Raw genomic sequence first — 10,888 nt, forward strand, 5'->3', positions numbered from 1 at the left:
ATGGCCAACCAGCAAGGGAGGTGGGGAACAAGTCATGCGGGGGGGGGGGGGGGGGGGGGGGGTCAACGAATTTACAGTCTGTCCCCATTAACCACTCGGGCATCGACCCAGGAATAATTTATTCTAGGGAGGGAGGGGGGTGTTATGGCAACCACGAAAGTGCCGTATATCTGCATCACTTGAAACATTTTTTGGGCTGCCAATTTCTTTTTTACAAATGCTCTAAAAAGTAGTTAAGCCCTATCATAGGGCAGCTATTGGACATGCTCCAACTTCTGAGTGGAAGAGGGGGCGCAATTTTTTGCATGCACCGATCTATTTGGTCCCCAGAAATCAAAAGGAGAGGGGACGGATTCGTCTCACTGCTATTGAGAGGTTGCAAGCAACATCGGTGAGCCCAGTGTAAAAAGAAAAAAGGAACGCACGTTCTCATCAGAAAACTGTCCAAAGAAAGGGCAATCATGGAGAACACATGCTAACCTGCGACAATCATCAGGATAACAAATCCATCAACGTAATAATGGGGTAACGAAAATATCATATCCGATGCACAAAAAAACATATTCATGTAGCACAACCTCTTCGCATCTTAACACGAACCATGTGAGACTTATCACGGCAAAACCAGCCGTGTTCAGATACAAGTACTCGGCACTAAAACTAAAGGTTCTCATAGCCTCTTCCATGGGTTTTTAACAAAAAAAAAATCTATACCCATCACCGGTTTCATTTTAAGTAGAAATGATTGGGCAGTGATATACTGTACAAGAGGGCACATGGCAAAAATTTGGCACCACGCCAATGCTTTCGTTGGGCGCAACACACTAAAAAAAATAGCAATGGCTAGAGAAAAAACATATATCTATTGGGTACCGAACTGACAAACCCAAGGCGGAATGATGTGTTGCTACCAGCACATCCGCTGGCTCAAATCACTACTAATCCAGGGGATGATCGTGAAAGGCAATATCAAAACCCATTGCCACTGAAAGGTTGTTGCTGCTCCCCGGAGTGGCTTGATTTCCTAGGCCTCGTTTGCTTCGGAGTCGAATATGGTGAGCTTCCATCGTAAACCCCATGGACCCGTGGTAGACCCGTCGCATCAGAATCCAGGGAATAGCCCCTCTCGACCGTCTCCGCTTCAAGCGGTATCTCGTCCAAAGTCTGCATCATTGTCAAAGAAACACAAGGTGCAAAATACGTCAGATCAAGTATAGTGCATGACATGATCAGATGAAGATCCAAGCAGTTGCGGAACATACTTTGTAGGCTTGCTGAAGGACCTTAAGAGTATCGCGTATCTGCCTCCTCTTTGTAGTTATTTCGTCAGGTTCTCTAAGAATGTCCCCAAAGAGCTCTTCTCTGCATTGGTATATACGTAAGTATTAATAACTATAATGTACAGCAGCAACAGCAACTAATTTTGCTCTGTTCACCAGACATCATTCAAAATTTCAAGAGTACAAAGTGTCTTCCTCACCTATAAAGGGTAGTTATAAGGAAATTATGCAGCTCCCTTTTCGTGTGATTAACCTGCAAGACAAATCAATCCCTTAAAGAACTGAACTGACAAACACAAAATACTTGGTACTGGGTGTTCTGTGCAGCTTCCAGCCACAATGGACCGAGTCACGAGTAAGGAAAAGAAAGAATGGAAGAGATCCGATCAAATCCACATCTGTCTAAACAAGAATGTGTTTTAGAGCAATCTGCCTAATGCAATCAAGCTCACTAGTAAAACAAATGCTTAACGTGGGAGGAAAATTTGATCATGTGCAAAGCATAATAAACACGCCCAACAGTGTTTTGATAATGCCTCCTACGGTGTTGAACCTTGCTTGGCAGTAACTGAGGCCAGAACATTGCTGGGTTTAATATTTATGTACTGTCTCTCATCTAATGCTTACTACTCCCTCCGTTCGGAATTACTTGTCAGAAATGGATGTATCTAGACAATTAGACATATTTTAGTTCTAGATACATTCATTTCCGAGACAAGTAATTCCGAACGGAGGGAGTATGCAACTAAGAAAATAGCACAAGAAGATCGTACACAGAAACAGTTGTCATACTTATTTATACAGATATGTTGTGCACGCAAAAAAAGGCGGCAGTAGGCACTCAACTATTGAGTTACAAGAATCTTACCAGAAAATGCATAATTGCTTTGGGTACGAAATCCTCAACATTTTTCCTGACTATATTGTAGTATGACTGCAGCAGCAATTTTGTGATTGCTATTTCAAGGTCCTCCTGCTCAGAATGACTTTCTGAAGGCTTGAGGACTAGCGGTGGCTGTTTCACAATGGTCTCCATCAATCACTTAACACGTTCAAATAACACTGATATAGAAAAACTAAAAGAGCATGAATAAGATAGCTCACCTCTTTTAACTGTATTGAAGAGAATGAATGTTCCAGGTTGGGGGTAGCTGAAGCATAAGATTTGTTCGTTGAGCTACCTCTTGCTGAAGAATGTGCACGGTCTTCGCTTGAGGTGAATATTGAGCCCCAAAAAGAAGTGCTTCCACTACCTGGAATAAGCGGTTTAAGTAAAATGGGCTGAGGTGAAACTGTACTCTTCCAAAAAAACACTAAGCTGACCTACTGCACTCAAAAATAATAGCATATACATAATCAAAAAAATACATAGCATTTGTAACACTCCTTACCTGAAGATCCTGGTCTCTCTGCCTCAGCAGCAGATCGTACCCCCTGCTAATAATGACCACAACAGCAAAGGAGCATAATCTCAGAAACACTCCACCAAAACAATAGTATACTTACTGATTAAAAAATAGCAAGGCAAAAAACCTGGATCTGGTCGGTGATAACTCCATTTACACCAGTAGTTCTACCCAATAATGCACGTGCTTTTTGGGTTTTTTCAGAAGCCTGTGGCCTATCTGCATCTACTCCATCCTGCAATGTAGTACTGTTACATACTAGTGTCTACCTCAAAAAAAGTGGACTGGCACAAATTACATATGTAGGTTGTGAGTGACGAACATTCATCTGTAAATCAACTTGCTAAAGCGTGTAAAAAATATACTTACTTACTTACGAAGCCTTTTATCCCAAACAAGTTGGGGTAGGCTAGATATGAAACCCTTTCACGAGGACTTCCCAGGAGGTCACCCATCCTAGTACTACTCTCGCCCAAATGGGTTTCATCCTTATATAGCGCCAGAAATTCTAACATGTACAGCTGGAGTTGGCATGGTATCCACGCCTTCTCCCAACAATATAAATGGTTTGATACTGACATGTTGATGTGATGATTTCCACCGTCGTGGAGCATAACAGGGTCATCATGAATTGCATTGAGCTCATTACAATAAAAAAAATCAACATAGTAGTAACTACTATTGAATAATTGCCAGTTTAGCTATATATTGATAGGAATCTCAACATCATATATAAGTAACACTCTGCAAAGGCATCACTAATTAAGTCTTCTTCTAATTCCAAACAGTACATGTCACTAACAAATGGAAGCAGTGGGTAACGGTTAAAAAAACTCATTTGCAAGGCATCATTTGCATAAATTACTTATCTAATAATTTAAGAAATATACATACCCTTCTAACCACTGTTGCAGGCAATCTAGCGGCTCTAACTTGTTGCTGTGCTTGTTCTACAGCCTTGCTGCCACCGATGAAACTTGGGTGAGATGTGTTTATGTAATCGGCCTGCACAGTTAATAACATCTCAAGTAAAAATAATGAAAACAGACCAGATAAAAGTGCAAAGAAAGAATACCAAAGGGAACAAATTATTCAGAGCAAAGACTCGCAATAACTTTACAAATAATTAGTTTTAGGGCTATTAATAAGAGACACAGAATTGTGCATTGTTTTCATCACCATATACGGAAGATCAAGTCAAATAGGGTCAATTCTCATACGTGTTTGTTAGGATAAATAATAATTGGAATCCTCATAGGGCTAGACAGTGTTTACCTCCATCTCAATGATGTGCGCTATCATATCTTGTGCTGGCTTAAGCCCATCCCGTAGAAACTTCCCAATTACTTCATCCATGCTCCTTCTGAGTATAGGAAACTGCTGCAGCTCATTGCAAAGGCAACGGTGGCTCATCTACAGCAGAACAGAAGTTAGCAAGAGAAGTAAAATATCGAAAGTTGAAAGTTATTTAACCTTATGTGCAAATTTAACCAAATAGATGCTTAAATTTCAGTTTCCAAGATTTTACAGCTCGAAAAACATACCTTAACCAGTTCCTCATATATGAAATCTGCACACTGAAGACTTGGATCAAGCAATCTGCTGATTTGCCTGCGTACAAGGACTTCAAATGGCACCTGATAAATTTTTAGCACAAGGAATTATTATCAGCTGGATTGACCAGTATCCAAACCATCTACATAATAACACAATTCTTACACGAAGGGCACAAGTGCATCATACCTCAGGTACAAACAAAGCACTCCTAGGACCAGTTGCATTTTGTATAGCCATGCGGATATCTTCATCAGTGACATCCTCGCAAGGGTCAACACCCTATAAAAGACATATCTTAGATCTTAATGATAATGGATATGATGAATGCTATGATGTAGCATAATGGAAGATTCAGCAACAAAATTACAAACCTCTAAGCTTTTGACAAAGATAGATTGAAAAATATAGTGAATTCTTGCTCCACCAGAAAGCTCGATTGTTGATATATCTTCGTTTTTTCCTTCTACCATAGACGAGAAAGCTGCAGCACACACACGTTATTTACATTTACAAATAATGACATAGAGAACCAGGAAGGTCATGGTTCAGTTATTACCATCACAGTATTTAGCTAGAATGTTCAAAAGCTTAGCACCTTGCCCAGCCTGCAATGACGAAACACAGGGATTTATCATCAAGGCAAAGACCAAAAGAATTAACAGAAGCAAGATTAAGCCGCCAGATTTTACTAGCTGCTAACCAAATCTACTCGTACAAATGTTAACAAAAGGTGTATGTTTCTTATCACTTTGACCAAATAAATTTAATTCACCAGACCTTGGACTCGACTGGGTCACCATAAAAGGCATGCTCCTTAGCAATAGCTGTCAATTGAGAACTTATGCGTGCCTTCAGTCCAGGCAGAATAGTTCTTATATGTTGGACCAAGATCTGAAACCATATAGATGCATTTTTAGTTAAATCACAGCATAAATCTGAAAGTCATATAACATGGGCTACAACAGACATCACATCCGCTTCAACAAAATACCTGGTTTAGCTTCTTTGCTAACTGTGGTATCCCACAGTGCTTAGCAAGACCATTGTATGCCTGCAAGGAGTTACATTTCAGAACGATAACAGAAAACTGAAGAAACAATGAACTACACTGCAGCATACCGGATGAGTACGGAAGAAACTTTCTTCTCGGGCCAGAGCCTGCTTGACACTGACATCTGAATTGATATCCTACATCATTTAGCACAATATACATTAGAAAGCTAAATAACTTTTTGTATCACCAAAGACGGTGATGTGCAATAACATTATATGTTCAAGACATTCCTATGATTAATACTTACTAGCACAGCATTCTGAAAAATGATCTTTGATACATATATAAATATGTGTTAAGTTCGCCAATTTTTTCTACATCAGGTGTTAAGTTCACCTAAAGTTAGTTAGGGTTGTTAACAACTATTTATCGAACAGGCAACAGTCCGCAATGACACAAAATTAGTAAATTACTTCATCTGAAATTCTTTGTTATTATACAGAAAGAGAACAGCGACCACAAAGTTAGGCCACTACCAAACTTGCAAAAGAAAGCGATGTCATGAGGATATTAAGTTATTGGTGCATAATCCTTAAACTAAGCAAACATGCTGCAAACTAAAGTACCTGCTGGCTGCGGTTTACGACGCCAACATAACCAAGTCGTAATGGGATGACATTCCCCAGCAAAAAATTACGGGCATCAGTGCCCCTGTCCATTATGTCCAACTGGAAGGAAACAGAAGAGCAGTACACATCAGAAGTGGGGTGACATTTAAAGGATGTTACTTTCTTTTTATACAATGACAGTATATTTTAAGGTTCAGGGGCAAACCTTCGTGATAACACCAATTGTTCGAGAACCTACACAAACAAAGAATCCGCCAAGTAAGGTTTGCGTCTTAATAGAAATGGTCTATCGAACTAAACAAATGACTTCGAGAGGCATACATACCATCAGGATCAGCTTGCCGAGCCATTTGAAGAGCATCAGAGTTCGCTAAATCTGCATTTGCTGGAGAAACAGCCAATATGATGCATGTCTTGTGCTTGATATATGACAATATCATTGTCCTTATTCTGGCCTCAATGTCAGTTGGTTGGTCTCCAACAGGCACCTTAGTAATTCCAGGCAGATCGACCAAAGTGATGTTGAGAACATTTGGCGAATAGATCTTCAGACGTATCTGTCTATCTGAGACGCCCTTGTTACCGCCAGCCTCCCTGTCCGTTTCTGCCTGCATCGATGTTGAGTTTATCATTAACAGGTCTTACCACTATTCTAGTTAAAACCAAGTCAGTGCACTACACAATTCTCTGCCCCAGATTATAATTCATCGCCAAACTAACTTTCCAGCACTTCTTTCAAACAAACACTAGAGTAATTGGATGGTATCAGCCGTTGGATCAACGTCACTGAATATACACAGCAATAATAAAATTTCCAAACAATACTATCATTCGAGGATACCGTTAAGACGTTCAATGTTCAAACCAACAATATACCCCAGAATGCAGCAATACATAAAAGGCACTACGTAAATCCAAAAGAGGGCAAACCAGAGGCCACAATCACTCAAACTAAAATCGCCCCAGAAAGCAGCATGGACCTAACATCAGCACAACCAAATCATGATACGGTGCTAAATAACTGGAATTACCACAATGCCTACCAAAAAGCATCACCTCCCGACCCAAAAATCCTGGTAAGGCAGCAACAGCTGTGCTATATAGCATAATAATATACTCATCAAAAACCGCCACCAGCTTGGGTATGATTCGTCCAAACAACCACCAGCACCGCAACTACACAATCGTCTGCACCCCCGGTAATTAATCGGCCGCAATGCAGTACTATAGCTACCATGCCCGCGAGCACGCCAACCGCGTGACCCAATCAACCTAGCTACCATCGGGTCCCCGTTCCATCTGCGGGGACGGACAGATTAACAGGAAGGAGGGGGCGCGGACCTGGATCTCGCGTCGGATGTCGGGGAACTCGTAGAAGCGGCGGCCAGGGTGGTGCAGGAACTCGCCCCACTCGTCCCTCTCGGCGTCGGCGGGGCGGCGCGGCTGGTGCACGAGCTGGAGCACGAGCGGGCGGCGCGTGCAGATGTCGGAGCCGCGCGGGAGGAAGTCGCGGCCGACGAGCGCCTCGAGGACGCTCGACTTGCCGCTGCTCTGGCTGCCGACGACGGCCACCTGCGGCAGGTCGATGGTGGAGCTGCTCCCCAGCTGCGAGAAGATGTCCTGCAGCTTGTTGACGATCGGGATCACCGAGGAGCCCACCACCGCGGCGGCCTCGGCCGCCGCCGCCGCCGCCGGCGACGGCGCGGAGGCGGCGGAGCTGTAGTGGTCGTCGGCCATGCGCCCGCCTCTAGGGTTTGGGGCGGGAGGGGGGGAGGGGAATCCCTAGATCGAGAGGGGGAGGGGGAGCTCGGCGGCGTCCGATTTGGTTCCCCTCTCTGTCTCTGTATTTTCTGTGGTGTGGGGCTGCGGATTCGAATCGGGAGGTGTCGAGGGGGGTATCCCGTATTGGGGCGGTCGGGGTCGGGTCGGGGGAAGGAGAGGAGAGGGGAGGCGGGCGGGCGAATTGACCTTTATAGCCCCCATCTTCTTGGCTTAGGGAGCAAGAAGAACGTGGTTCGTTTTCGGGCATCCGATCCAGCCGATGGAATGATGGGTCATCCATCCGTCGTGGTCGTGCTCTTGCCGTTTGCCTCGCCGTCAGTCCTGCACTTTTGCTTGCAGAGGAAGACACCGGGAGCTGTTTTGGTTCGGATAAGTCCTCCGTTCCAAATTACTTGTCTTGGACTTGTCTAGATACAGATGTATCTAGACTCATTTTAATGCTAGATACCTCCGTATCTAGACAAATCTAAGACAAGTAATTTGGAACGGAGGGAGTAGTTTTAATCGCCAACAAGTTATCTATTGTACTCGCAGTAGATAATTTGATTAACTGGATAATTATATACATGTAGTATATCTCTTTGTGCAAGTCATATTACTTAATTGTTCACATGTCCTGACATGCAAGAACGATGTGTAGCTCGTCGTTGTCATCTACCATCTCAAGAAAAAAAGGGTTTGTTGTGCGTACTAGTACAATTTTTTACATGTCTGGCACACAAGTTTGATAGAACGTGTGGTCATGATCTCATGGATGAAGTCGTTACCATGTTGTAAAAGATCAGCATCATCCGTCTACTAGTGTTGGCCAATTACGTGGATCAAAGGAGGAGTCTGCCAGACCACCTGCGAAGGGTGAGTCACATTTCTTTGCGCGGCCGGTCTCGCCGTTGAAGCCGACCCGCACCCTGGCCGGCGACAGCAACGTCCTCATGGGCGCGCGCACGAGCTAGGGACGGTGCTACATGCGCCATCGCCGCCGTCCAGGCAAAAGGGACGGCTAGATGGACGGTCCACGAGAGTCCAGCGCGCCCTTCTTATTACTGCTCCTGGAGACCTGGAGTACGTGACGGCGATGGTGCGGCGGCGTGCGGCCATTGACTGCGCACGGCCCACCACCAGAACGACCCTGCTGATGGCGACCTCTTCGTGGCGCCCACCAGTGCCGAGTCACCATTTTCCCTCTTCTTTTCTTTCGTTGTTTGATTTGATGAGGTTACAGTTGCATTGTGTATTGAACAATCGAGAGAAGTGATCATTGAGGACGTTGATGCTGCAGCTGGCTGGCACGATCGATTCCCAGATCGCGCCCCGCTTGTCCTCCGCTGGAAGTTGTTGGGGCTCCGAGCGCGGTGCTGGGTTGGACGTACAATCCAAACCCATGACTGATTGAGACCACCCTTGTCTTATGAGGATCTATTTCTCGCCTGCTGCAAGACGTAATTATGTCTCCCCTCCTGGGGCGCGGCACTACTACGTCGACACGCTTTGATTGCAAATTTTTGTAGTTAGCTTACGAAGCTGACCGCTTGGTCTCGACGCACTATTGTAGGTGCCTGACGACTTGTCCTCCTCGTGGCTTTCTTTATTGTTTTTCCTTCAGGTTTTTTGGTTTTGTTTTTTTATTTTCATTGGTTTTCTTCAGTTTTTTTTCATACACATTGTGTATTTTTCGTATACATTAGGAACATTTTTTATACACAAATTAATTTTTGAAACACATGATGATGTTTTGGTGTCTACTTTTTCATGCATATTGTACATATTTTTACATATATTAAACAAATATACACATTTAAAAAATTTCAAATACAAGATTAAGATTCTTATAAATACATTTTTTTGAGGGGAGATATTCGAATACATGTTAAAGAAATTCAAATACAGACTGAAACATTTTTTACATTGTGTAATTTTTTTAAATGTCACAAATACCTAAACATTTTAAAATGTAACGTACAGTTTTTTAATGGTATATTTTTTTTGAAATTATACTATATTTCCCAAAAATGTCACGTACAGTCTTTTGAAACACAAGAACATTTTTAAAATGTCACATACTTTTTTTGAATTGTACAAACAATTTCTAAAAATTGAGCCACATTTTTTCCACTGCATGACCATTTTTTAAAATGTGTGGGTGAACACTTTTAAAAACTTAAGTAAACTAATTTTGCGTAATATGAGTATTTAGTATTTTCCTTCAAAACATAAACAAAAGTACAGAAAAAAGGAAAAAAAACACGTGTGTGATGACAGCTTGACAAACCCACATGGCTACTGGTCTGACCCACTACTAGCTCCTTGTAGGCGAGTCGAGATACTGTAGGAAGTGTGTCGAGATGAGTGAATAGACTATTTGCCAAATTTAAAGGACTTTTTTCCCATTTAAAATTCTTGGCAGGTTTTAGCTTTAGCTAGCAAATCAAATAACACACACACTACACATGCAATTCTAGAATATAGGCAGCGGGAAATAGAGACATTCCAAGTGATAGTAATGTGAAGAGTAGAGTTTATAGATACACCAGCATAATGCTGACACAGAAGATTTTGGACCGTGGTTCTGATAGGTGGCGTGATCATACGTCCATGTTGATGGAGGCTTCGATCTTAAAAGATTATGGTTGCGAGATTTCACGGAGTAATTGAGTCCACGAAGAGCTCACACCCACGAAGGGTCCACAACGCAGCAGTCTTGCCTATCCCACCATGACTTATGCCCATGAATGACTAGTTTCACTCAGGGTAGATCTTCAAAAAGTATGCGATCTAGAAGCCAGCCACCTGGCTTTCGCCTCAATTTTTTGTGCCTCGGCCTTCCTGATGACAACGTCGTGTAACTCCTCATCGAGCAACTCCATGTTCTTCAACATCGCTTCTAGATCGATCTCATCTTTCTTGCTCGACTTCGATGAAGAGTCCCTCTATGTTGCCATGGCGGCGCTTAGGTTTATCACAAATTCAACATTGCAAAAAGCTTTTTTTTTGCTTTTTTATGCAATATGGCCGGTATGTCACTAACTGAGCATTGGATGAGAATTTGCAAGCAATAGACAACAACATTAATATAAATGCAAATTTGTGCAAATAAAGTATTGGGACAAATAAAATGCAATTTTTTTACACGAATAAAACATTAATATATTGGGCAACACGCACATGACGTAGATATCAGTAGCACAATTAGAACTTAGCACAACATAGCAAGAAATAGATCAAGTGCACAATAGACACAAC

At 42.7% G+C, this 10,888-nt stretch overlaps 1 protein-coding gene across 2 annotated transcripts; it reads right to left on the minus strand.

Moving 5' to 3' along the window:
• Window positions 1–563: 563 nt before the first annotated feature.
• On the minus strand, window positions 564–7,785 carry LOC123072016 (dynamin-related protein 3B). Of its 2 annotated transcripts, none has more exons than XM_044495583.1 (20): window positions 7,208–7,785; window positions 6,192–6,474; window positions 6,072–6,100; window positions 5,864–5,965; window positions 5,363–5,431; window positions 5,235–5,294; window positions 5,021–5,134; window positions 4,800–4,848; window positions 4,615–4,724; window positions 4,430–4,522; window positions 4,231–4,323; window positions 3,962–4,099; window positions 3,581–3,691; window positions 2,814–2,921; window positions 2,672–2,714; window positions 2,385–2,533; window positions 2,149–2,295; window positions 1,481–1,533; window positions 1,263–1,362; window positions 564–1,164 (listed from the first exon to the last, which is right to left on the minus strand). In XM_044495583.1, the coding sequence occupies exons 1-20, from the start codon at window positions 7,601–7,603 to the stop codon at window positions 970–972; spliced, it is 2,442 nt and encodes an 813-aa protein (XP_044351518.1). In that variant the 5' UTR covers window positions 7,604–7,785; the 3' UTR covers window positions 564–969. The 2 variants fall into 2 exon arrangements, with proteins under 2 accessions (XP_044351518.1, XP_044351517.1); XM_044495582.1 differs by having other exon boundaries at window positions 2,672–2,717.
• Window positions 7,786–10,888: the final 3,103 nt, after the last annotated feature.

This window comes from Triticum aestivum, chromosome 3B (genome assembly GCF_018294505.1).
Source record: "Triticum aestivum cultivar Chinese Spring chromosome 3B, IWGSC CS RefSeq v2.1, whole genome shotgun sequence".
Lineage (NCBI taxonomy): Eukaryota > Viridiplantae > Streptophyta > Magnoliopsida > Poales > Poaceae > Triticum > Triticum aestivum.